Here is a 27779-nt window from a genome sequence, read left to right as displayed (position 1 = left end):
TTATCCATTTCAAATAACAACAAAAATCAACTTTGTCTATGTGGATTTTGCCATGCTCATAGTTTATTCCTACTTGCTTTGTGAATTTATTCGTTTTCCCTTTCAGATTCATTGTTTAACAGATGGTCTGTCAGTAATCTTGAATCACTACTCGTGTTAATTGGGCATCATCTCGTTTGAGGGGGGGCGCTAAAAGGGGTAAAATATGACGCAGATACACAATTTTTCTACATCCGGGGGACAGTCCTCATCTGTCCCCAGCAGAAACATGGCACTTTCTTTGTATTTTTGGGCAAATTATGCGCAAAGTGAAAATGCAAAGAAAAAGTGACGATGCGGTGGAAAGACATGTGTTGCGGTTTGATTATGACCCAGAGCTCAAACATGTCGAGGCAGTTGTGCAGGCAAAAAGAATGCAGCTACTCTGGTTAGCTGTGTAGGTTTAACACTTACCAACACGACCTCTCCCATTTGCCTCATCTTCCTTTCTCCACTGGGAATTGAAAATAAAAGCAGTTTTCGCAACTGCTTCGGTGATTGCAGCTGAAAACAAACAGTACACCATTTTTCCGTAAGAAGGATGCTGTTTGTGGGCACAGAACCACACCCCGAGTGGAGTGTGGGAGTGTTGATACAAACCAATTGGAGGATGCAGGTTTCAGTGGAAACCATTGCGTCCGGTGCCTCTTAAACCGGCAGGTCCACTAGGTGAAGGCGAGTATGCTTTTACCGTTTACCGAGCCGAGCTGAATGTTTGTGTTGAAAACTCCTCTGCTGTGTTCGTGCCAGCTGACCCCTGATGGGGTCAAATCCTGCGATATCATGCAGGGGTTCAAATGAGGCTGCGCTAACCCTATTAATGGTAGCACGGTGAGGTTCCCATCTGGTTCTTTCTGTGTGTAGTTTGCAATGTTTCCTCACCGGGTTTGCATGGGGTTCCTTCTGGTGCTCTGGGTTCCTCCCACTTCTAATGACATGCATGATTCTAAATTCACCATAGCTAGTGGCCAGACTGGGGTATACCCTGTGCCTGTGACCACATTAATGGACGTAAAAATGTTTATAAAAAACAGTTAATTGTTTTTCAAAAGCAAATGGCTTCACACCCTTTGATGTCCATCAGCTGGTTGCGGGAGGTGACTCCGAGGCGTCGTTCTCGGCGTCAGCTGGCTCAACTAGGCCAGGGTAGCCGTATATCACAGCCTGCTTCAAGCAGCTGCCATCCAGCTTCAACAGTGGGATCTGACCACCCGCTACAGCAGCTGTGAGAACAAGCCTCTTGAGTCTGGCCACGAGTACGTCTTCTTCCTGCTGGCTGAACTCAATGCCACCAGTGGGGTGATTTTTCATCCAGATCGGTTCATTTAATCATGAGTTCATAAAAGCGTATATAGTTGAAAATAATGATCATAATTCCGTTACATTTCATGGACCTGCTTGATTTTCTGTTCAGAAAATGTTCGCAGACGAGCCCCTACACAGATCCCGTGATGACTCCAGAGCTGGTAGTGGAACCATTGCCGGTGGACAGTGGCGATGGCTCATATGGGTCGTGGGCCCAGTCCTGGCCGTGGTCTTCAATCATCTGCATGTCATTGCAATCCTCCTGTACAAGAAGTGAGTTGGGTTTGGAGTGAGTTGAGAATTTATGGCTTGCATTGTTAAAAAACGTAATATTTTCAACTTGAAATGACTAAAAAAATAACAGAAATGCAAAAGATTGTATGATATTAGTGTTTTGGACATATACTTGTAGTCTTGCTCTTCCACTTCACCTACAATCCAGAGTACCACAGTTATTAAGATCTCATTCTTGAAGAAGTACAGACACTTAAACCATTTATCTGCCTTTCTCCAGTTGCTGATATACACCGTGTAGCTACAGCAGCAACATGCATTGAAGATCTGCTTGTCATTTGAAGTTGAACCAGTTATTAGCACTGTGACTTTGGAATTGAGCTATTGGGAAAATATTGCATGTTATTGAGCATGTTGAAAGAAGGCCTCATTTTGTATTCATAGCAGCATGATATTCAGAGACCGAACAACTTTGTTGCATGCAAATACGAAAGAACTATTCTTGTTAAAAGATGGCTGTGAGAACTGAGGGGGTGGTGAGAAATGACAAAGGAAGAGATTCTTCTTGATGGTGCTCAACAATTGAACCTAGAAGGATACAGTCTGCCAGTCAAAAAGCTGATACTGATGTGTGCTTGACAAGTTATTTTAAATTTGATATCCAGTGACTCCAGAAAAAGCATTCAGAGGTTACAGAAGCTACACCTAAAAAATACTTACTATAGTTTTAAAAGAACTATTGTCACTTTGTAGAATTGTGCTATGGCTTGTGCTTTTTATGCTTTGACTGATATCTGAATCTTAAAGGACGCACCACTCTTTTTGTCTGATTACATGGCTTTGATATTCCTTACTGTGCTGGGGTTTAGAACACAGGCCGATGATCATTATATCTCCTTGTTTTTTGTAGATGTAGAGCAGGCAGCTCAGTGCCATAAATGGTCTGGCTACCTACTATGTATGATGCCTTCCACTTCTACTCGGGCGGTTGTAATTCCCCCCTTACGAGTATGAAGTTTCAACCGGATGCCATCTGAAGTCATAATTCCAACTCTTCAACTCGTTCGGACAACACATACCCCAAGTTTACAATCCAAGAAGAATGTTTTTAGCATCAACTGTAGTGAAAGCTGTAGTTTTTACTGTTTTCCGACTTCTGTCTTTTTTAATGTGTGTGCGTGTGTCCACTTTAATAAGTCGTATACACAGTACTGTCCTACTGCTGTCTGTGGACATGTTATGGTGTTTTTATGCGCGACATAACACATTGTGTATTGTCTGTCAACTGGTGCCGCTAATGGCTGGGAAGTAACCTGCAACTGACAGGTGTCCCATCCAAGCGGAGTTGTGGACTCTTGTCTGCTTCACACCACGCAAACCAGAGATGACCACCGGTACAATGGGCCTCATTGCCCTTAAAGGACTTACTTGTTTTCATAGATGTCGCTAACAGGAATGACTGGCTACACTGTGCTACAAACCAAGCACTAAACTGAAGCAGTAGTCTACCGTTTGCACCATTGGTCCTCTTCTTTGAGGTTTCTTTGGTGGCCCGCATATTTTTGTAGCTCTCTGTGCTTTAAAATCTCAGAGGCACCCTGCTTGTTTTCTGACTTAGTGTGTTGGGTGGAAACTGGAACACATTAAAATGGGGTGTGATGTTGTCATTCCCAGACCCGACTTCGACAGAATTGTACAGACTTGCTTTTAACTAGTTTTTTTTTTTTGTTTTTTTGTTACTGCTGTTTTAATTTCTGTTTCTATTTTATTTTTTCACTGGAAAGCACTTTGTGATTTTATCTTGAAAGGCACTATACAAATAAACTTTACTTCCTTAAGGGCCTGTCACAGTGGCGTATTCGTAGAGCTGCTCATTACAGCATATCGTCTACGCTGCAGTGAGCAGCTCTCCGCCGACTTCACGTGGAGTTTTTCTCTATGTAGCAGTATGTTGAGGGCTACGCGCATAGGATGGAAGAAATTAAACATGTTTAATTTTCTTCGGCGTACAGCACAGCATGGAGCCTTCACGCAAGTACCCGCAGCACCGTGCTACTGTCCGCTATTGTGAGCTTGCCACGCTTCAACACGGTACTGTACGCCACTTCACATCTCCCTGTTGTTCTTCTGGAGCTATAAATACTGCAAGATCGTTGCTTCACTTTATCATACTGGACTAATTATATGAGGACTGTTTCACTGTGTCGCATCGTTTCATAAAAGCTGTCTCTCTCTCTCTCTCTCTCTCTCTCTCTCTCTCTCTCTCTCTCTCTCTGTGTGTGTGTGTGTGTGTGTGTGTGTGCCTAATCAGAGCTGTGACTCTTTAAAATAAATGCGCACTCGCTGCATGTCGGTGCGCTCATCAAATGTCCTGATCGATCAGTCTGATCAAAGCTGAAAAGAGCTGTGACTCTAAAATAAATGTGCATTCGCTACATTAAAAAAAAATAATAATAATAATAATGTTAAATGACTCTGTTTTTGAGTCGCACTACACCATGCAGTAGAGAACAGAGCGCACTTCCACAGAGGCAGAAAATAGCACTGAACTGGTGCAGCATGGCACACGTGACTGTGTGCACATTGAAACATGAACACACGCAGCTGCAAGTATGAACACTGTTAAAGGCTGAGTACGCTCGTATTTCGGGCGTATTTAAATGAAACACAACGCTGCAATGAGCAGCTCTACGAATACGCCACTGTGACAGGGGCTTTACTTATTATGACTTCCAAGGTACCTGGAACATGGCAGTAGACCTGGGTTCAATTCTTGTTCATGGTAGCTGTCTGTGTCGTAGTACAATACTTGTCTCAGTCCACCCAACTGTAAATGGGTACCACCTTGGCTGGAGACATAATCCTGTGATGGACTGGCATCCCATCATCGTCACAGATCTTTATTCAATTCATGCTATGGAATCTGGGGATAGACTTATCGATTGGACTTACTTCTTTATTCTTCTATACTTAGTCATAGCTTCAGACAGAATCTCAGGCTGTAAGTCCCAACAGAACCAAGAGGTAAGCGGTGGCTCTACATGCATTCCCAGGCAGAGCCCTATGGTTTTACGAATACCAGAGCTGGTGTGAGCAACACAAGTACAGCTTGCTACTGTCAGATAATCCCTGACTGTCTGACCTTGCCTTACCTCTGCCTTGGTTGGTAAGGGGAGTAACCTCTCTCCTTGGATCTCTCTCTTTTTCTCTCCACTCTTTCTCTCCCTCATGCTCCCATTCTTCCGCCCATCTTTCCCTGGTAAACAGTGTTTCCTGGGGCTGCCCTTAGCCCTGACATTCTCCTTTGCCATCTCTAACGACACCCTCATGCACACACATAAACACAACTGCATCCATAGACACACAGCTACCAGTTGCCAGTGTGATCACTGGCACATTTCATTGAATACTCACTCATCTGCACACGCTATTACATGTGCACTCGTGCACTGGCATGCATACTTCTCCTTCAAATGCTGATAAGCTTTTTCTCACGTTTGCGAACCTGGCAGCGACCCCTGTTAATTTTAAACTGCTCTCTATTGATTTATCTCTCTTCTTGCCTCTCCCTCTCCTTTTCTCCTTGTGTGTTGTGTTTTCACCATCTTTATATATTCATTTGACTCCTATTGCTTGCTTTGGAAACAGCAAACCTGACAGGTAAGGCTTAGATGTACTTTATTGTATTTTTCAAGGGAAACCTGAACAGCCTGCCCCAGCATAAACACTGTCTTTAATTAATCAGGGTGAAAGAGATTTTGTTGTGCTTGATATTTTCCAGCAACCTGATCTTTGACTTTTTTTGAGTTGTTTTTACCCAAGTGTTCTTGAAACTGAGTTTGCACTTACTTGGAATTGTTGAGTTGTTCTGAAACCATTATTAATGAGCATTATTCTCTGTTTTCCTCATTAAGGTGCTCAGTGAAAGTTACTCTCCTGTTTATGTTGTTTTTTCCTTCCCCCATTTTATCCTCATCTGACTCTCAAGCCGCAAAAGAAAAGAGTCTGAGCCACGCACAAAATGCCTGCTCAACAATGCAGACATAACACCACACCACCCGACAGACCCCGTGGAGATGAGGCGCATCAACTTCCAGACTCCAGGTATGACATGGATCCGAAACACATTGAGGAACAAAACACCACAAAACTCTTACACCATGTTAGAGAGTTATTACAGGTAGATTATTGGTATAGTAATGACAAAAGAATTTCTAATCTACCCCAAAAAATGTCACTCCTGTTTGAAACACTAATAATTAAAATCAAATAAATTTGCTGTTTCAACCAACAAGCCTGAAAAAAATGAAAACCTTTATTTTTTTTTGTAACTTACTGACATGGAATTCAGGTTGAAGTCAAAATTCAAGGTTTTAACAAAATCAGGTATCAGAAATTCCATTGCAATAATAATAATAATAATAATAATAATACCATAATTTGACTCAAATTGTCACATTGCCGACTAACATATGAAGCATCTCTAAGTTAAACGTATTCTACTGCCTACAGGTTTCTCTAAAATGCCCCCATATCATTGTGTTTCAACGTATGTGCCTTCATAACTACCTGCCACCCATTTTTATGCTTTTTCCATGTTCTCATGTAAAATGTGATGATTTCATAGCAACCAGTAGAGAGGCAATGCCTGTTGTTTGGGTTTGAATTTTTTCAGTGCTAGAAATAAACCTAGTTTTTTGGGGGGAGGAATAGGGGTGTATTCTCCAAGGTTTTACTGGCTTTCGCTTTCATCATGTCTGGTGTTCATCTGTATGTACAGTAAGCCTGGTGTTAACAACAGAGCACATTTGATCACACACTTCTTCTCTAAGGCTCCAACTAAAGCTTCTCTGATGGGTCTGAAAATGAGATGGGAACGATATTCCTGTCTGTCTTCCTATGATTGCCATGACCAATATTTCCACTCTGTGAGCATTAAGGCACCTTGCTACTTGCATGAATTTTGGCTCCGCACTGCCGCAAAATTCATCGTGCCAATGTGTGTCATTAGATGGCATGCACCTTGACAGTTGCATGAATTTGAGCCCCGCACTGGCATCGAATCTGCGTGGCAATGAGTAAACTCATCGTAAACTGTGCATGCAATGACAGACATTGACACACAGTGACATGCAGTGTTTGCATTAGGTTGCGCAGTGTTCACGACTAATTTACACAAGTGGCACGACATTTATGTGTGTCAGAAATTTTAAACATTTCAAAATCTTTGTGCACTGGCACACATCCGCGCACAGTTCACGAACAGTTTACAACAGTTTACAACAAGTTTGTCCATTGGTACGCTAAATTACGTGCCAGTGTGGGGATCAAATCCATGCAAGTGTCAAGGCACCTTTAGTGTCTGACCTAAACTAAACTCAAGCTCACAAAACAGATCCTGATAAAAACCATTTTTGTGCGTTGCTGTCATTAGCATGTAGCAGACCAAGAAGTTCAGTGGTAAAAAAATTGGGCTGACACCCAAAAGGCCAGTGTTCAATTCCTGTAGAAGCTACCTGTCTGTGTCCTTGGCCAACACACTTCCCAATGTCCCAGTCCACCCAGCTGTAAATGGGTATGGGCCTCAGCTTGGGAAGCATTGTGGATTGACGTCCTGTCTAGGGGGTGTTAAAGACTCTCATCTGTGTCACTGTGCCTGTGGACAAGCTTAGGCCCGATGGGCCTCACGGTCTGCATCGGCTGTACAACTACTATCATACCATTGGTCTCCTTTAAAATGTTTTCCTTGAGTGAGTTATTTGGGATAGAAATGTGATCCAGATGTATTTCGTATTTCGCAGATACTCAGGCAAAATTCCTTTGTGACAATTTTATGCAGGACTTCACCTACAACACATGCTTGGAAAATCTGATTCACAGAAACAAAAGTGCACTATTGAATAGACCAAGTGGTAATTTATTTTTCCTCAGTTCTACCCAACATTATTACTTAATTACAGAAATTAATGACGAAAAGGGAAAAGGTTTTCGTGTTAAAGGTTGGATTGCAGGCAACGCCACTTAAATGTCCCCTTATTGTGTGTAGGCAAAAGCAAACAAGAATTAAAAGCCAGGATTTGTTAATGTTCCATCCATCGTTCTGAGGACAAATCTCCTGTCGTGAGACATTTAAAATTCACACAACCATCATGTCACTTAACATGGTGTTGTGTGTTTCGAGAGAGCAAAGACACCTCACCCAGGAGGAAGAAGAGAAAAGCATTTAATATGAGGGAAATGTTGTTGGATTTATTGGATTTATAATGATATCAAATGTAGCATGAGTTTTTCTCCATGAAAATCGGTGTTGAACAGGGGATGTGTTCTGGCTCCTGCACTGTTCAGTGCTTACATGGGCTAGGTGTTGGCTGGGGTTGTAGGCAAGTGTGTTTGGTGCCTTTGTTGAAACACAAAGGCTTACTGACCTTGTTTTCATGGATGATGCTCTGATCATTGAGAAAGCAATGGATACCCTGATTGTCAGTCTCTAGGTTTGCAGTTGTCCTGGATCAAGACTAAGATCCCACCTTTCAGTGCCTTCCTGGACTCAACCATCAGAGATGTATCTGTATGTGGTGAACGTGCTGAGAGACATTCACTGATTTCAGCAGTGACATTTATGTCTTCAGGCATTGAGTAAACTTATGCTATAAGTTTATGGAGTCATGAGGTTGCTGGATACAGACGTTTGGCGAAGCTGATATCCTTTCAGGAGAATGAACGTCCTAGTGCACTGGTGCTTCCTCTCTTATTGTGTGTTTGTGAGACTTGGACACTAACCAGTCACCTTACCTGATGACGAGATATCTTCTTTTCTTAATAGGAATCTAGGGTGTAGCTGGAATGACTTTCTGTCAAATGAACGGATGCTAAGATGAGAAGTAACATTTGCAGTGTAAAAGAATCTGAGCTATGACAGTGTCACCATGTGGCTTGTTTCTCTGGGCATGATCCATCAAGGTTGCTCAGTGTTGAGCACCCCAATTGTTCGAGAAGGCCAAGGACTCGGCCACATATCACCTGGCACCAGCAGGTAGATAGCTCTTAAACCCATTTCACACCGGGCCAACGTAGAGTTGCGTAATGAGGCGTACCGACTACGCCAAGCTTATGCAGCCCTACGTGGTAATACACTGAGGGATGCAAAGGAGTCTGCAAAATGGACTTCGCGGACTTACGGTGTAGAGCACTGGACACAGTGCTCTACACAAGTCTACGCAACACTTCGCTACTGTTATGTAAGTCTACGCAACACTTCGCTACTGTTATGTAAGTCTACACAACACTTCGCTACTGTATGCAAATCTACACAACACTTTGCTACTGTATGTAAGTCTACACAACACTTCGCTACTGTTATGTAAGTCTATGCAACACTCCGCTACTGTTATGTAAGTCTACGCAACACTCCGCTACTGTTATGTAAGTCTACGCAACACTTCGCTACTGTTATGTAAGTCTACGCAACACTCCGCTACTGTTATGTAAGTCTACGCAACACTTCGCTACTGTTATGTAAGTCTACGCAACACTTCGCTACTGTTATGTAAGTCTACGCAACACTTCGCTACTGTATGCAAATCTACACAACACTTTGCTACTGTATGTAAGTCTACACAACACTTCGCTACTGTTATGTAAGTCTATGCAACACTCCGCTACTGTTATGTAAGTCTACACAACACTCCGCTACTGTTATGTAAGTCTACGCAACACTTCGCTACTGTTATGTAAGTCTACGCAACACTCCGCTACTGTTATGTAAGTCTACGCAACACTTCGCTACTGTTATGTAAGTCTACGCAACACTTCGCTACTGTTATGTAAGTCTACGCAACACTCCGCTACTGTTATGTAAGTCTACGCAACACTTCGCTACTGTTATGTAAGTCTACACAACACTTCGCTACTGTATGCAAATCTACGCAGCACTTTGCTACTGTATGTAAGTCTACACAACACTTCGCTACTGTTATGTAAGTCTATGCAACACTCCGCTACTGTTATGTAAGTCTACGCAACACTCCGCTACTGTTATGTAAGTCTACGCAACACTTCGCTACTGTTATGTAAGTCTACGCAACACTCCGCTACTGTTATGTAAGTCTACGCAACACTTCGCTACTGTTATGTAAGTCTACGCAACACTTCGCTACTGTTATGTAAGTCTACGCAACACTTCGCTACTGTATGCAAATCTACACAACACTTTGCTACTGTATGTAAGTCTACACAACACTTCGCTACTGTTATGTAAGTCTATGCAACACTCCGCTACTGTTATGTAAGTCTACACAACACTCCGCTACTGTTATGTAAGTCTACGCAACACTTCGCTACTGTTATGTAAGTCTACGCAACACTCCGCTACTGTTATGTAAGTCTACGCAACACTTCGCTACTGTTATGTAAGTCTACGCAACACTTCGCTACTGTTATGTAAGTCTACGCAACACTCCGCTACTGTTATGTAAGTCTACGCAACACTTCGCTACTGTTATGTAAGTCTACACAACACTTCGCTACTGTATGCAAATCTACGCAGCACTTTGCTACTGTATGTAAGTCTACACAACACTTCGCTACTGTTATGTAAGTCTATGCAACACTCCGCTACTGTTATGTAAGTCTACGCAACACTCCGCTACTGTTATGTAAGTCTACGCAACACTCCGCTACTGTTATGTAAGTCTATGCAACACTCCGCTACTGTTATGTAAGTCTACGCAACACTTCGCTACTGTTATGTAAGTCTACGCAACACTCCGCTACTGTTATGTAAGTCTACGCAACACTCCGCTACTGTTATGTAAGTCTACACAACACTTCGCTACTGTATGCAAGTCTACACAACACTTCGCTACTGTATGCAAATCTACACAACACTTTGCTACTGTATGTAAGTCTACACAACACTTCGCTACTGTTATGTAAGTCTATGCAACACTCCGCTACTGTACACAATGCTTCCACAATTGTACGCTTTTTTTGGATGATGGACCAAATTTCACACTTTGTAGTGTAATGTGAGATCAAAAGTGTTATTTCTTCTTTACTTATCAACCATTATGTTTTCAGTTTGGGACCAACACCTGTATATTGACGGTCTTGGATTCCTGATCCAGTGACATCATTATCTGCTGCAGCAATGGCAACAAAAACAGGACAAAATCTTCCAGAGGTGGAATAAACATATCCATCTCATGTTCCCAGCATTGCCTTGTTTCTTTGTTCTTTTTCCCTTCTGCCTTTCTGCCTCCCATCAGTTGTCTGGCAGCCATCTGTCATTCACGTCCACTCTTTGCCTCTTCAAAAGACTCAGATTTCAAAATGGAGCCTCGGCTCTCTGGCAGCTTCTACGGCAGCGTCCTCGCTGCATTGAGCTCAAATCACACTCACTTATCAGTAATGCATACATGGAAGCACATCTGCACATCAACATAGAAGACTGATTTCCGTCTCTTCTCTTTATCTTGCTTAGCATCCCGGGGACGATAAGGTTTTTAAAGGCCACACTCACTGTTTCGCGGCTCTGAGGCCTTCCTTCAAATCCCCCCGCTCCTCCTGAAATAATGCGTCTTTGTTACAATTTCTTGCTCTCTTTTTTGTTTAATATCACTCACCAGTACACGCTGAGGCTCGTCTTTCTGGACGGCAGGCATTCTCATTCTACATCCCGGCAGTTGTTCCGTGGAATTGGGCAATGTCGTTATCTCACCACCCGGGGAATTTAATTTGAATGGACATTTTAGCCCAATTAAGTAGGCCGGTGAGCATTTGTGAACATCCTCATCAGCTAATAGCAAGCATTGTTCAAATGAGTATTCTCCCAGTGCTCTTATCAGGGCCTCTTCTATCCAGCGGAGCATATGGTAATGTGTGCTCAGTGACCCCTAGTGCTGGGTAACAGTAATGTTGCATTTTGATTGGCTTTCATACCTAGAAGATAAGCTTGGCTAATGTGTTTGATGGACAATGTGCTCATTGTGAATGCACTTGTGCATTTGTGCTTTAAGGTTTGTAGGTCTGTAGGTCATGTGACAACCCATAGATCCTCAGCGCCCAGAGTGGCTTATTTTGTCATTATCTTTGTTGGAGCCTGGGGTTTAATTGGCAGATGGGGCCAAAGTAATGAAGTAGCATGACTCAGTGGATATCTACTACTGTCTCCAAACAACCCTCCTCCCCTTTTTCTCTACAAGACAATTTTCTGTCTCACTGTCATTTTTCCCAGTACCTCATTCCCCATCATCTATGCCATTTCTCTCTCACTCTCTTCCCGGTGAAAAACTTAGATCATGAGAAGTGCATGTGTTTCATCTTAAAATTCTGACTTCAACTCTCCTTATTGTGATGATCTGAGTTTACATCATTAATGTTCAAGCTTTTGCAGGTTGCATTATATGCTGTTAATTTATCTTCTGTTTGACTCCATCATGTCATATTTGGAAAAATCATCAGTAATTATTTTCAATTTCAATTTATTTTCATTTATATAGCGCCAAATCACAATAAGGTTGCCTCACGGCGCTTCACACAAGTAAGGTCTAACCTTACCAACCCCCAGAGCAACAGTGGTAAGGAAAAACTCCCTCTGAGGAAGAAACCTCAAGCAGACCAGACTCAAAGGGGTGACCCTCTGCTTGGGCCATGCTACAGACTCAAATTACAAAACAATTCACAAAACAAATATACAGGAAATGTTGCCCTTGCACAGGATGCTTTCCGGAACAGATACCGCACCCATCTTATTATCCCTTAAACGTTGTGTTTTCAATTGTAGGTATGGCCTAGTGCAGGGGTCACCAACCCCGCTACTAGAGATCACCCTTTAGGCCTCACATCCATATAGCATTTTTTTAAAAATTTTTTTGGGTTGAATTGTTTGTTTTGTCTGGGGGCCAGCGTCTTTTCCTTAATTGTTCTTAATTAGAACAGAGCAGATGCAACTGCAGGAAGCTGGCTCCAGTAAAAACCTTTCTGTATGCTGTCTTTTTTTCCAGAGTAGACCATTTTTTTATGTGCCTGCTCTGAGCACTTTTAAGTTGGTGCTGTGACACGCTTTTTCAGCCAGATGGAATGAGAAAATTATTTTTGCTGATTTGTGAGTCAAAATTTATTACAGTAGACACAAAACAAACTCATCTGTCATTGCAGATTGGACAGACGCGTGGTTCTGACTGTGAGTATGTTTTATTGCTGATACGCTAGTCCGCATTGGCTGTTTTACTTTTGCCACAGAAACGTGTCATGAACACTGTATTTTCCCATTTGAAACCCCTGTGAAAAAATCATGTCTGGGAGCTCACTCAGCACTTTTCTACCAGACAAAATAAAAATAAAAACACTAATTGGATGCAAGGTCTTATCCATGTGTGTCTGCTATAGTCACAGCTCTAGTCAGATGTGGTATTTCCCAGCTCTTGATTGGCTGAGTACACCTGATTTAGTTAATTAACAATGGGTGGAGCAGGGAGATGTGGAAAACATTCAGGTCAGGTGATTTCCAACAGCAGGATTCGCGACCCCTGGCCTAGTGGGTTATTGGATTTTTGCTTGTGAAGTGATATAGAAACCATTCAAATCTGGCACAAGATCTTGAAAATAAATAAATAAATTACACAACAGGCATTTTAAGACAGCTGATTTTCACAATAATTAGTGAGAAACTCGGACTCCCACAGTGGAATGACGATAATGCTTTTTGTCTCCCAGTGAGAATGCCCCCAGCTCAGGGCCACCTGTGCCCCTGTCTCCATGAACATCTGTAGTTGCATCAGGAAGAGCATAGTGTAAACCTTGTGCCAAACCAACTTGCAAATCCATGCAAAATCATTTGTGAGTAGCCAAAAGAAAAACTACTGTACTTGTTTAGCCGTTCCTAAACAGAATAAAAGTTTTATAAACGAGCAACTAATTTGTCAGTTTACCTGCACTGAAAGAGTGCAAAGGTGCCCTAACACGAGCATGCCTGTGGCTCAGGCAATAGCACGAACGTAGTCGTGACAATCCCACCCGCTTTGTTCACAGCTGGACACCATTCTGTGTTCTACCGGCTACCACGCACTCTGCGCTGGACGCTACATATATAAAATAATTATTTCGTGGTGGATTAATAATTTTTTCTGTAAATTGGCAGTAGAAAATGGCTCTAATCACTTCTTGAATCACAGAGGAGGCTGTAGCTGGAGCCCTTCGCCCTAACAAGCTGCAGAAAACATTTTGAGCCATCTAAAAAGGTAATTATTTGTCAGGTTTACATTTTCTTGGCTTGATAAAACAGTTGTGTTTTCTTTCCTTTTTGTGTGCAGCTGTTAAAGTATGTTTATAACAGATTTAACTTCTTGTTATAATCCTTCAGACGAGCTGCACTCTGATACGATCTGCTGACATCACCACTCGCTCTGTTCACTGCTTGTTTACTCCACTTGATGAGCTGCATGTCGTCTTGGAGATTAGATCACGCCACATAGCACGACATTTGTGTGTGAAAGATTTTTTGAACATTTCAAAATTCTCTGTGCACAATAGCACGCACCGGCGCCCCTCTTGCATCCTGTCTGCACCAGTTAAAGACGATTTTACTCTCTAGCATGACACATCACGACACAGGTCGTGATGTGTCTTGAAACAAAGGCATGCTTGTGTCAGTGCACATTAAGTGATGAAGAATCAGATGGAACAAAGGTGACAGTTATCAAACCTGCTTCAGTGCTCCAAATCTCCATAAAGAAAAGCTTTCCAGTATCTTGGAAAACAGAAAACAGCAACTTAAGATACCTTGACACGTACACAAAATTGATCCGCGCACTGGTACACAATCTGCCGTGACAGAGAATAAACTCATTGCAAACAGCTGTGAAATGTACGTGGCTTAGTGCAAGTGCGCAAATAAAATTTAGAAATGTTTAAAATCTCTATCATGCATTAATTATGTAAACTTTACGTGAACATTGCGCAGACAATTAAAAAACAGTGTCAGTGCGAGTCAGCGCACCTCATCACAGCGCAGCTCATCTGATCGATTATAACAAGATGTTAAATCTATCATAAACATAATTTTACAGCTAATCATAAGAAGGAATGAACATGCAACTGTTTTACAAAGCCATTACAATATAAATATTACAAATAATTACCTTTTAGACAATTCCAAATTCATTCTTCACCTCATGAAGCGCAGGAAAGAGAGAGGAAAAAAAGCTGCTGCTAAAATGGTCCTCTGTGATTCCGGAAGCGATTAGAGGTGTTTTCATCAGCCAAACTCTGAGAGAAAAAGATTAATCCACTACGAAATAATTATTTTATATCAGCATCCAGCGGCACAAAGCGTGGCATACAGCTGGGACCACAGCGGGTGGCATTGTCAAGGCGAATTCTGCAGAAGTGCAGAGCAAAAATGCACACAACTGTCAATGCACCTTAAACCTGTAGCTGATGCTAGTCCCCAAAAGTCTGGAAAAAGAAGAGTGCCTGTATTGCACCACCAAATATTGTTACACAACTATTGACATTTATTACCTGCCAGATGGAGACATGATGCGATTTTTCAATGCTCTTCTCACAAAGGTCCCCTCATGTTTGAATAGAGCTGTGCATGAAATTTGCCGTAGATGGGAGATGAGTATGAAAGTAAAAATGGAGATAGTTTGATAACACAATCTTTTCCTCAATATTACACTTGGTACAGCTGAGCGGGGCTGCATAAAATAGGACGGTAACCGGAGTTTGTTTGATTTCCTCTTCAACATACTTCTGATATATTTTCTGTTTATGCCGTCTCCATCCCCATTCCTCTTTAGCTCCCACCTCTAATGTGGCGTACCGTATGGCACTTCACACCCACATAGGTCTGTCTGAAGTGTGACTTCTACATTGAAGCATGTAAAAATCAAATTGTCTCCCACAGACTGCATCGCTCGCTTGCAAGACCACGTACACCAGCCAATCATTTGCTTGCATCAGCAGCTACTTGTTTCTCCTGATTACACCAACAGCTGCAACAACCGTACCCTCCTCCTCACAAACAGCTCTATCAAACAACACACACACAATCGCACATTATCAGACATGCCTGTTCCTCCTTCCCGCTGTGATGAATGACGTTTAGAAACCGTGGATCAGAGGGCCCCTACCAGGTTTAATTAGGCATTGTCACAAATCAATTAGGGAGAGGGGGATGCTTGATGTCTTCATCTTTCTGCACGCAGTCAATGCCTTTGGTCTGATATTCTCTTCTGTTCTTCACTATGAGGGGGAGAATAAACCCACCACAGATTCAGATCAGTCACATTCACAACTTTTCTGTTTGCACATTTTGATCGTGAACCTTTTAGACTGGCAGGCATCCAAATCATGTTAGGTCACAGATCCCAGCTTCAAAGCCACATGTGCCCCATTCTCCATGTACCTCTGGAGTCGCAGTCAGGAAGGGCATCTGACATCAAACTTGTGCCAGATCATCCATGCAAGATCTGTCGTGGTGACCCAGGGCGAAAACAAGAGCAGCCAGAAGTAAAAACACACACACACAAAAGACCAACAACAACATAGAAGGCAGACATGGCATATTGTTGTTGTTAGGTGCAGTTCTGTCACGAGGATGGTCTTTTTGGTCCAGCAGTCAAGCGATCAACCACCTGCACCCCTACTCCAGGCTCCAGCCTGCCATTGGGGGAAGTGATATGTAGAGCCTAAAGAGGCAGGCTTGTGACCAGAGGATCCTCAGTTCAATTCCCTGTCAGATAGAAAAATCACTTAGATAAGGTCCTTAATCCTCGAGTTGTTCCATGGTGTGCCTTGCATGGTGGAGTACTGTGTTTGTATTGGGGGGAACTGTAATGAGCTTTGAGCATCTCCATCAGAAATGCAGTGTGTTTCCCATTTGTCCAATTTAGCAACCAACAGGCCATTTGAAATGATATCATTTAAATAATCAAATTATTTGAATGCAAGTAATAATGACATTTTTAGTCTTTTTGGCAGAGAGAACTTCTCAAAAGCCACAAGTCAAGTTAAGTCAAGTCTGGGTGCATGCACTGGTGCTGCTTAGCCACATCCACAACACCACAGATCCGCCTTGGGTCCTCGATGGCAACCACCCAGGCAGACAACTTGGTCCATTCCCACAATTCTAAAATAACCATCTGTCTTGTGCAGCCAGAAGAAACGTGAGAATCCCCTTGGCCTTCTCCAGCTCCTGCAGTCCACAACATTCAGGCACCTGTGTGCTCGATCATGCACAAAGAAATAGGCCACTTGGACAAAATAATAAAAGCCTTGTCTCCCAAGAAGAAGAAACCACAGGACAGCACCAAGAGTCTTGTGTTTGGAGGATGGCTGTTGGTTGCAGTGCTGAGGGGTTGTCCACTGCAAGGCAGTGCCCAGGTCCAAACCTGAGGCAGCTCTTGCAGGTGGGCACTTGGAACATCCTTTCACTGTTCACTTGTCTTGGCAGTGGCATGCATGTCTCTGGGTCCTCAACCTTTAAGATTGAGAGGCGCTTGAGAAGAGCTTGTGGAGTCATGAGTTCACTGGACAGAGGTACAGTATTTGGCAATGCTGATAACCTTTGCAGGTGAACAAAGGTCCAAGTCTTTAGGTTCCTGGTGCTGTGTGTCTTGCTGTATGGCTGTGAGACCTGGATACTAACCAGTGACCTAAGGTGACAACTGGTCGTCTTTGGTACTAGGTCTCTTTGGAGTATCCTTCGGTACTGCTGGAATGACTTTGTATCAAACGAAAGGTTACTGAGAGAGTAAGGAGTACCACTTGTATTGTGAAGGAGCATCAGCAACGAAAAGCCCCCACAAATCAAAAAGGCTGTTTTAACCAACACAACAATTTTGACCCTTTTTAGTCCTTTTGGGTTTTTTGCTTTCTATTGCTGTTTTAATAATATTATTTAAAAAATAATATTTAATATTGCTCATAATCACAGTAATTTTCTATTAATATAATATGAAAAATAAAGGATTTCAGACTTAATTGAACAGACCTTTGTCAATATTAAAGAAGTCGAAAATTTCATCCAAAGTACATGTTCAATAAATATAACAGGGCTTTAGTTTTTAACATTGTAGAGACCACAGTGCCCCCCTCTGGTTATACACCTGTATATAGTTCACATGCTGCATTAAGATGGCTAAATTTACAGTGAGGTTAAGCTGTTATTCACCTTTGCTACTTGATGACACATTGTCTTAACTGTAGAACACATCTGTGCATTCACCTCACCATGACACGTCTGCTTTTCTAAGTTGTCCTTAAATGCGGCCCCAAGTGGCGAATCAGCAGGTTTCAGCTTAAGAATTTTGCATCTCTGTCCTTTATCAGGCTTTTCCACAAACCTGATAGACTGTTTATGGAAATGCAGTGTTTCTAAATATCTTCACTGACAGAATGTGTTTGTATTGATTATCAAGGTCTATAGATCATAAAACCTGCTGCTTTTACATTAACATGCTTTTGTGGTGATCCACATTTATGGAAGTACAGTGCACCCAGAAAGTATTCACAACGCTGCACTTTTTGCACATTTTTTATTATACAGCCTTATTCCAGAATGGATGAAATTAATTTTTTCCCTCAAAATTCTACAAACAATGCCCCATAATAATGACAATTTGGGAAAAAGTTTTTTTTTTTTTTTTTTGCAAATTTATTGAAAATTAATAAAAACTAAGAAATCACATGTACATCAGTATTCACAGCCTTTGCCATGAAGTTCAAAATTGATCTCAGGTGCATCCTGTTTCCACTGATCATCCTTGAAATGTTTCTCCAGCTTAATTGGAGTCCACCTGGGCAAATTCAGTTTGATTGTACATTATTTGGAAAGGCACACACCTGTCTACATATAAGGTCCCACAGTTGGCAGTGCATGTCAGAGCACAAACCAAGAATAAAGTCAAAGGAATTGTTTGTAGACCTCAGAGACAGGATTGTCTCGAAGCACAAATCTTGGGAAGGGTAGAGAAACATTTCTGCTGCTTTGAAGGTCTCAATGAGCACATCCATAAATGGAAGATGTTTGGATCCACCAGGGGCTGCCTGTCTAAACTGAGCCATCAGGGAAGAAGGGCCTTAGTCAAGGAGGTGACCAAGAACCCGATGGTCACTCTGTCAGAGCTCCAGCATTCCTCTATGGAAAGAGGAGAACCTTCGAGAAGGACAACCATCTGTGCAGCAATCCACCAATCAGGCCTGTATGGTAGAGTGGCCAAACAGAAGCTACTCCTTAGTAAAAGGGACATGGCAGCCCACCTGGATTTGGACAAAAGGCACCTGAAGGACTCAAAATTTTCTTGTCTGATGAGCCATAGATTGAACTCTTGGCGTGAATGCCAGGTGTCATGTTTGGAGGAAACCAGGCACCATCCCTACAGTGAAGCATGGTGGTGGCATCATCATGCTTTGGGGATGTTTTTCAGTGGCAGGAACTGGGAGACTAGTCAGGATTGAGGGAAAGATGAATGCAGCAATGTACAGAGGCATCCTGGATGAAAACCTGCTCCAGAGTGCTCTTGACCTCAAACTGGGGCGGTGGTTCATCTTTCAGCAGGACAATGACCCTAAGCACACAGCAAAGATATCAAAGGAGTGCCTTCAGGACAACTCTGTGGATGTCCTGAGTGGCCAAGCCCAAACCCAGACCTTAATCTGATTGAACATCTCTGGAGAGATCTGAAAATGGCTGTGCACTGAAGCTCCCCATCCAACCTGACAGAGCTTGAGAGGTGCTGCAAAGAGGAATGGACAAAACTACCAAAAGATAGGTGCACCAAGAGTGTGGGATCATATTCAAGAAGACTTGAGACTGTAATTGCTGCCAAAGGTGCATCAACAAAGTGTTGAGCAAAGGCTGTGAATACTTATTTACACGTGATTTCTTAGTTTTTTTATTTTTAATAAATTTGCAAAACTTTTTTGATGTTGTCATTATGGGGTGTTGTGAGTAGAATTTTGTGGGGCGAAAAATTAATTCGCTCCATTTTGGAATAAGGCTGGAACGTAGCCAAATGTGGAAAAAGAGAAGCACCGTGAATACTTTCTGGATGTGAAATATGTTGCTAGCAGTTAATTTATGTTTTTTTCTTTTCTACCTGCAATAGCACAGATGGACAGAACTGTCCACAGTTGTTCTCAGTGGAATGTTTTTATTTAAAGTGATCTTCATGAAAATTGTAGTGGTCCTTAACTTTGTCCTGGTGGCCCTCCAGGCCGATATAGTGGTCAGGAAATCCCTGATGTTTGTTTGCATTGTAAAGTGTTTAGGTAATATGTATTTAATATTGTGCTGAATTAAAATGTGATTCTTCCTTTCAGCACAACAGTAAAGTTATTTTTGTTTTTGTAAGTTTTTAAACTGGATATACTTCTGAGTGACTTTATGGACTTTACATTGGTTGCCCACCCCATTGCTCCGGTTTACCTTTCAGTCCAGGCAGTTTGACATGATGCCACAATTGGAACCTTTTTTCTCAGTCAGTTGGAGAGGCCTGAGTCTATCAGGACACAGCATCACCGACTTTGGTCTCAGAGGACTTCTCTTCTATAACAGATAAGACTTTGAACCATCAACAGATTTGTCGAGGCTCTGACTCTCACCAGCACTGATTCTGCAGCTGTCAGCCAAGAATGCAGACATATTTCTACATGTCTTGCTCTCAGTACCTCAGTATCAAAGACAAAGGAACTTTTCAGTTACACTTCACCAGGAAACACAAGCTGGTTTGTCTCATTCACAGCCATCCCAGTGGACATTGCTAACTGGTGTTTGTGACAGCTTAGAGATAGAAAATCAGTCTTCTTATTTCTGTCCCTGTTGACATGGGGCTTTGCAAAAAGGTTGTGTGAACAGGGGTAGGTGGAACTGGTACATCTTTCTTATGCAGCTTCTCTTGAGGATTTGATAGTGGAGAGGTAGAACTGGTCTGATGTTAAAATGTTTGTCCCATTTTGCTGTATTTGTTCCGAAATCTCGCCTTAATTGCGAGATTTAATGGGCCCAGTTTGCTCATACTGGTAAAAATCTAGTGTTTTGTTTTGTGTGTATTTTTGGTCTTTTTTTTAAAATTATTATTATGATTATTAGTTTTCCCATAGCATTTTATTTTTACATTACAGCCTTTTTGAAACTATGTTCTCTTATGTTTGCTTTTCCTTACAGATTCTGGTCTAAGCAGTCCTCAGAGTGAAGCAGATTTTGACTATGAAAGTTAGTCTCTGTGCATTTAGCATTTGTCCTTCAGCTTTCCTAATTTTTTTTTTTTTTGTAATTCCAGCACTGCTTGCTTCCATTTACAAAAAATATGGAATTTCCATTTCTTTATTTTTCAAAAAAATAATTCTGCAGAAATTCAGAATTAATTCTTTTTGTTGGTTTCCGTCGGCGTACTGTGCAGGTTTTTAATTGAATGTCAGTCACAAAGTTCACTCTGGCTGTTGGCTGCGCATTAATCCACCATGCATAAGTAACCTGTGTGATCACTTCTGCTGATGGAAACTTGGTTGAAGGGATGTTTTTCTGAACACTTATTCCTCATTCCCCTCCTCTCCTTCCTCACCTCCATGTTCTTGTTCTCCCTTCTCTTTCAGCCTACTTCACCTTCCCCTCATTTGTGAACAAAGGGGGTCTTTTCTGTTCTCCAAGATAACAAGCAGAATTAATTCAAGCAGTGACAAACAATGGCTCAACATTTGATTATCCTACTCCCAGCTCACTGTGAAATAATCACGTCAGGAAACAAAAACAGCATTTTCTGGATTCCCTCACCTACAGACAGACTTCTATACTATATGGAAATGTAGAACATCATAAGTAGGTTGTTGGAGTCCGGTTTGGGTTATCAAACAGAATCATTATATTTGTCAAGTGGTTTAACTGCGAATGAGGAGATTGGAAATGTGTAATTAGTTACTGGTTTGTTTGTTGTGTTCATTGAGCATGTTGTAGATTGCAATGAAAAAACGTAGATCAGAAAAATTAAATTGTTGAAGGAAGGGTGTTGAGGAGAAGGATGAGAGCTTTGGAGCAGCCCAGGAGAAAACATTTTGTCTTTGAGTGACTTGACTTGAGTATGGGCTAGTATAGAAAGTAAATCCTATACTGGATAAAAAAGTAAGAAATTATGTCAAGAAAATGGAAAAGTATGGCAACAGAGAAGAAGATACATTATTCTGGCAAAGAACGCTGGACGTTGTTCTCACTTAACTTTCTCAAAATGTTCTACCAAAGTAATAAACACCCCATTCCCAAATACACCATTTTGACCACCGCTGTCTGCAAATAGTTCAGGACAAAGTTGTCGTGGGGAATCTTGACCATGTCTTGTGTAAAAGTCAACTGACAAGACTTCTTTACGACAACACTGTGATGTTATTAGGATGCTAAATCATATGTGCATTTCATGAATGATTTCACAAGTTTTCAAGATGCGCACCGTCTGTGATATAGCACATGTCAAGTCAGTCGACACACTGAACTGTCATTGGAGGAATCTGGGTTTCCAGACTTACACTTCTTATGGACTTTCCGGGGCTTCACAAAAATGTTTCCCAAACCCACTCGACCATCTCTTCTAATACTGGTGGTCGACCAGAGCCTTTTGCCCTGCACAGACAGCCTTCCTCTTTATACTCTTTAAACTGAATGGCATTTCTATACCTGAAAAGAAAAACATACAACATTAAACTTAACACTTAGAGTTGTTTCCGCATATGCTGTTAAAATTTGAGATCATTTGAACAAAAATTGGTCAAGTTATTAGATTATGAAATGATGTAAATTTTTCTGAAACACCTTGTATAACATCACAGCATTTCAGTTTTCAATTTCAATTTATTTTTATTTATATACGCCAAATCACAACAAAGTTGCCTCAAGGCACTTCACACAAGTAAGGTCTGACCTTACTAACCCCCAGAGCAAACAGACAGGTGACAGTGGCAAGGGCCAGGTCCCACTGGCGTTTAGGAAGATTTGCGTATGAATTGCACACAAAATTGGTTCATATTCGCTAAACATCCGCAATAAAACATGCTTGTATGAGTCGGCCGACATCCGCACACGTCCGCAAGTATCTGCAGAGGCACGTTTTTCCGTTGCCAGGATTTTTAAGCTGCACAACATTTTGGTTGCGATGACAACCGCCTTACATATGCAATACATACACAATCTATGCGCTGTATATCCACTGTTATCCGCTGACATCTGCAACTGACGGGGAATTGCGGCTTGGCAGCGGACTGGGACAGTGTGTAAAATGGATATATAGCGTGCCTATCACGTCCACATCACAAACTAAAATAAGTTGTGACAAATGCATACAGATTGGCCACAAATAAAGCGTTTGTGTTACGTCTGCTTTGCATCTGATTTGTGGACAATTTGCGAATGCATATCAAACAGAAATCGACATACCTGCCGGTCATTGCCAGTCCAGCTGTGGAGATGTACAGATGTAGTTATGGATCCCCAAAGACGTAGTGTGATAGCTGCTGCCATCCAACAACATACCAGTCAACGTGTCCAAGTCCAGCAATTGCTCCAGAGGCTGTGGTGTTGGTGTGAATAGTGATACCGACAGGCCCAGGTGCGCTTCTGTTATGACCGCAATGCAGATGCTGCGCACACGCATTACAGCCGCTGTTTCCACCACACGTGTGTGATGCATTCACAATACATGTGTTATATATCTGTGATTGTTCGTCATATACTTGCTATACATTATTAATATATCCATAAATCATACTGAGACATTTGTCATTTTTGGCCAATTTTGTTGCGGATGACAACGAATGCCCATAATTTGTATACTCAATTCATGCGCAATTAATCCTCTCCCCAGTGGGACCAGGCCCTAAGGAAAAACTCCCTCTGATGATCTGAGGAAGAAACCTCAAGCAGGCCAGACTCAAAGGGGCAACCCTCTGCTTGGGCCATGCTACCGACACATTTTACAGAACAATTTACAAAACAAATATACAGGAAATTTTGTCGGTGCACAGGACAGGAGGGTAGTAGAAGCAAACACCACACCCATCTCTGGATGGAGCCACACCTCAGAGAGAAAAAACAGAATCAGGCATCAGAAAGACAACAAATACAGTATAAATTGTCAGCATTAAACAACAAGTAAAACAGAAGAAATACTAAGGTGATCGCCGGCCACTAGCCATAAGGTTCTCTAAAAGACCCAGAATTTAGATAAAGTTGAGGCCATGGCACACTCCATTTTCTAATAAAATGAATTTAAAATGGTCAAAAGCATAGTAACATAATATGCCAGTGTGCTAGCCATACGAAAGGGAAAATAAGTGCATCTTAAGTCTGGAATTGAAACTCTCCACAGAATCTGACTGTTTTATTGATGCAGTGTTGTCTTGTGAGTATATCATGATTGACCACGACACCTTTGACATGGTGTATTTCTGGACAGCCATGGTCAAAACGGTGTGTGTAAGAATGGTGCTTTTCCATGAATGTCCCCAGGACCTGCCATGATTTGATAGTCCCTTGTCAAACATTGCATTGTGGGTATGGGGCTTTACAGAGATGTCTAACCTTCAGTCAGTTGTGCTGCCCAAGCATCATGGTTTGCTTGTTTGTACATTTTAATCACATCTCTGAACACGTGCAGGCACAACAGTAATGTTGGCAGTCAACCAAAGGATCTGATGTAATTTGAGTACAATACCGTGTGCAACTAATCCTGGCAATTAACCGTAGCGACACAAAACAGAGAGAACTACACAACTGTGCGCATGCACACATGCACACACACTAAAACAACCTTTCATCTCCTCTCAAACAAGCTGCTTTTGTTTTGTCAAGGAGAATCGGGGGTCTGTCATTTGCATTTACTTACATTTGGTTGTAGGTTCTTAAACATTTTCTCTTTGAATTTAAAGTCTGTATACTGACAACAAAGTTAAATTTGCAATTTTTCCATCATAGCTGGATGCTTATCTCAACGGATTCCCACACAGAAGTGATTAATAGCTCACTCTTAAGTGCTGCCACTGGTATCTGCTTGCAATGTTCGCTCATTGAGAATCATAAGTGTCATTAATTAAAAATGCTTGGTTGTCCAAATCCATTATTATCATTTTTGTGTTTGCCTTGGAGTTTATTTTTAATATTTTTTTTACTCTATAGTGTACTAGTGGGGTGCAAAAGAAAAACTGGCTATTTTAAAATGCACAGCAGTCAATTCAGCCAATAGGCAGAGGACATTGTGTCACAGCTGGTTTTATCGACTGCTTTAAAGCTGTGTGTCCATTCATTTTCCACTGTCATTTCCAATTGCCTCATATATGCATTGTAATCTTTAATTTTCATGTAATTGACGCTGGTCCAGTGTTCTCTCATTGTAAAATAAATTGCCGTCACTAATGAAGTTCATCAACAGAGAGTTAGGCTGTCTCTCTTAAGTGCACCAAACACACTTGTTGCTCACTTGACAATGGAGGATATAATGCATTGCCAGAAAGAGAAAATTATGGTCAGTTAATGTTATTATACAGATTGGCAGTCCATTTTGTGAAGAGGTGTCAATATTTTGTTGACTTTTGACCTTGAGACTGGGCAACAAAGAGGCTCTTATTTAAAAAAAAAGTAAAGCATTAGTATTGCCAGAGGTCGCCCAGGGATTGAACTATAATGTTCTGTATGTCTGCTCCATATTCCATTACATGGCCTGAGCATTATGCTCCTAAATGGATTAGTGAACTGGAGTGCACGGCAGCGCTGATAATATTGTAGCAGCAGAAACACAATGAATGGTGGAAATTGGAGCGAGCCAAAGAATATTGTACTCAGTGTTCCCACCCAGTTAGAAGGGTAGATTTTTTCTTGGAATTCCCTAAACATAGAAGAAGGAGCAGGATGGTGCTTTAAGCATGCAGCTGAGGATTCTTTGTGATTTTAGAAGCCAATGGGTTTTCATCTCAGGGCTGACTGTAAATAGAGGAAATGGCAGGAACAACACCATGCCTACTTTTCATTGGCTCACAGAGATGGAGCCGCTCACCATGTCACTCAGCATCACTCACACCTGTCAGTTCCTCCCAAACTACCATTTACCCCACCTCCTTCCTCAAAGGCCCCAGGTCAGGGCTCCAGTCACCAAAAAGGTTTTTACAAAGGCAGTAGTCATATCTGGTCACCAAGCCAACAACACAGCAAGTGCATTACAAGATCAAAAACCCAGACAGAGCTTTAATTCATTTGAAAGCTTGACTCTTAGTCTTGTCCATCCAAATTGGAAGTCCCAAAAACCAGTTTTATTTGTTATTATCTATCGTCCACCTGGTCATTACTGTGAGGTTCTCTGTGAATTTTCAGACCTTTTGTCTGACTTAGTGCTTAGCTCAGATAAGATAATTATAGTGGGCGATTTTAACATCCACACAGATGCTGAGAATGACAGCCTCAACACTGCATTTAATCTATTATTAGACTCAATTGGCTTTGCTCAAAATGTAAATGAGTCCACCCACCACTTTAATCATACCTTAGATCTTGTTCTGACTTATGATATGGAAATTGAAGACTTAACAGTATTCCCTGAAAACTCCCTTCTGTCTGATCATTTCTTAATAACATTTACATTTACTCTGATGGACTACCCAGCAGTGGGGAATAAGTTTCATTACACTAGAAGTCTTTCAGAAAGCACTGTAACTAGGTTTAAGGATATGATTCCTTCTTTATGTTCTCTAATGCCATATACCAACACAGTGCAGAGTAGCTACCTAAACTCTGTAAGTGAGATAGAGTATCTCGTCAATAGTTTTACATCCTCATTGAAGACAACTTTGGATGCTGTATAACTCACAAACTTGCAGCTTAAAGCAGATAACCCGTAAGTTGGAGAGGAAATGGCGTCTCACTAATTTAGAAGATCTTCACTTAGCCTGGAAAAAGAGTCTGTTGCTCTATAAAAAAAAAGAAGCCCTCCGTAAAGCTAGGACATCTTACTACTCATCACTAATTGAAGAAAATAAGAACAACCCCAGGTTTCTTTTCAGCACTATAGCCAGGCTGACAAAGAGTCAGAGCTCTATTGAGCTGAGTATTCCATTATCTTTAACTAGTAATGAGTTCATGACTTTCTTTGCTAACAAAATTTTAACTATTAGAGAAAAAATTACTCATAACCATCCCAAAGACGTATCGTTATCTTTGGCTGCTTTCAGTGATGCCGGTATTTGGTTAGACTCTTTCTGACGATAGATAATAAAAAATAAAACTGGTTTTTGGGACTTCCAATTTGGATGGACAAGACTAAGAGACAAGCTTTCAAATGAATTAAAGCTCTGTCTGGGTTTTTGATTAATTAATAAGCTGGAATGGAAGATTGCTGCTAATCCACCGCCCCGGCCCGTGCTACGAGCATTCTGACAGTTAGTGTGACTCGGGGGTGTTGACTCATTTAAACTAACATATTCATCCTGCTGTAACCAGGTTTCAGATAAAACTGAAGTTATTGTACTTGGCCCCACAAATCTTAGAAACATGGTGTCTAACCAGATCCTTACTCTGGATGGCATTACCCTGACCTCTAGTAATACTGTGAGAAATCTTGGAGTCATTTTTGATCAGGATATGTCATTCAATGCGCATATTAAACAAATATGTAGGACTGCTTTTTTGCATTTACGCAATATCTCTAAAATTAGAAAGGTCTTGTCTCAGAGTGATGCTGAAAAACTAATTCATGCATTTATTTCCTCTAGGCTGGACTATTGTAATTCATTATTATCAGGTTGTCCTAAAAGTTCCCTGAAAAGCCTTCAGTTAATTCAAAATGCTGCAGCTAGAGTACTAACGGGGACTAGAAGGAGAGAACATATCTCACCCATATTGGCCTCTCTTCATTGGCTTCCTGTTAATTCTAGAATAGAATTTAAAATTCTTCTTCTTACTTATAAGGTTTTGAATAATCAGGTCCCATCGTATCTTAGGGACCTCATAGTACCATATCACCCCAATAGAGCACTTCGCTTTCAGACTGCAGGCTTACTTGTAGTTCCTAGGGTTTGTAAGAGTAGAATGGGAGGCAGAGCCTTCAGCTTTCAGGCTCCTCTCCTGTGGAACCAGCTCCCAATTCAGATCAGGGAGACAGACACCCTCTCTACTTTTAAGATTAGGCTTAAAACTTTCCTTTTTGCTAAAGCTTATAGTTAGGGCTGGA

General features: G+C 41.6%; 1 protein-coding gene across 1 annotated transcript in view; it reads left to right on the top strand.

The window, feature by feature from the left end:
- ptprsa (protein tyrosine phosphatase receptor type Sa) overlaps positions 1–27779 on the top strand; it is a 515480-nt gene that overhangs the window by 392156 nt on the left and 95545 nt on the right. Inside the window, 8 exon segments of the mRNA XM_034180027.1 lie at positions 1124–1185; positions 1188–1240; positions 1243–1338; positions 1454–1465; positions 1467–1539; positions 1542–1617; positions 5567–5682; positions 20750–20797. Of these exon segments, the coding sequence (XP_034035918.1) occupies positions 1124–1185; positions 1188–1240; positions 1243–1338; positions 1454–1465; positions 1467–1539; positions 1542–1617; positions 5567–5682; positions 20750–20797 (536 nt within the window).

Source organism: Thalassophryne amazonica, chromosome 10, assembly GCF_902500255.1.
Source record: "Thalassophryne amazonica chromosome 10, fThaAma1.1, whole genome shotgun sequence".
In the NCBI taxonomy this organism is placed as follows: Eukaryota; Metazoa; Chordata; class Actinopteri; order Batrachoidiformes; family Batrachoididae; genus Thalassophryne; species Thalassophryne amazonica.
Note: the sequence above shows the minus strand (reverse complement) of the source record. Positions and strands in the feature narration are given on the sequence as shown.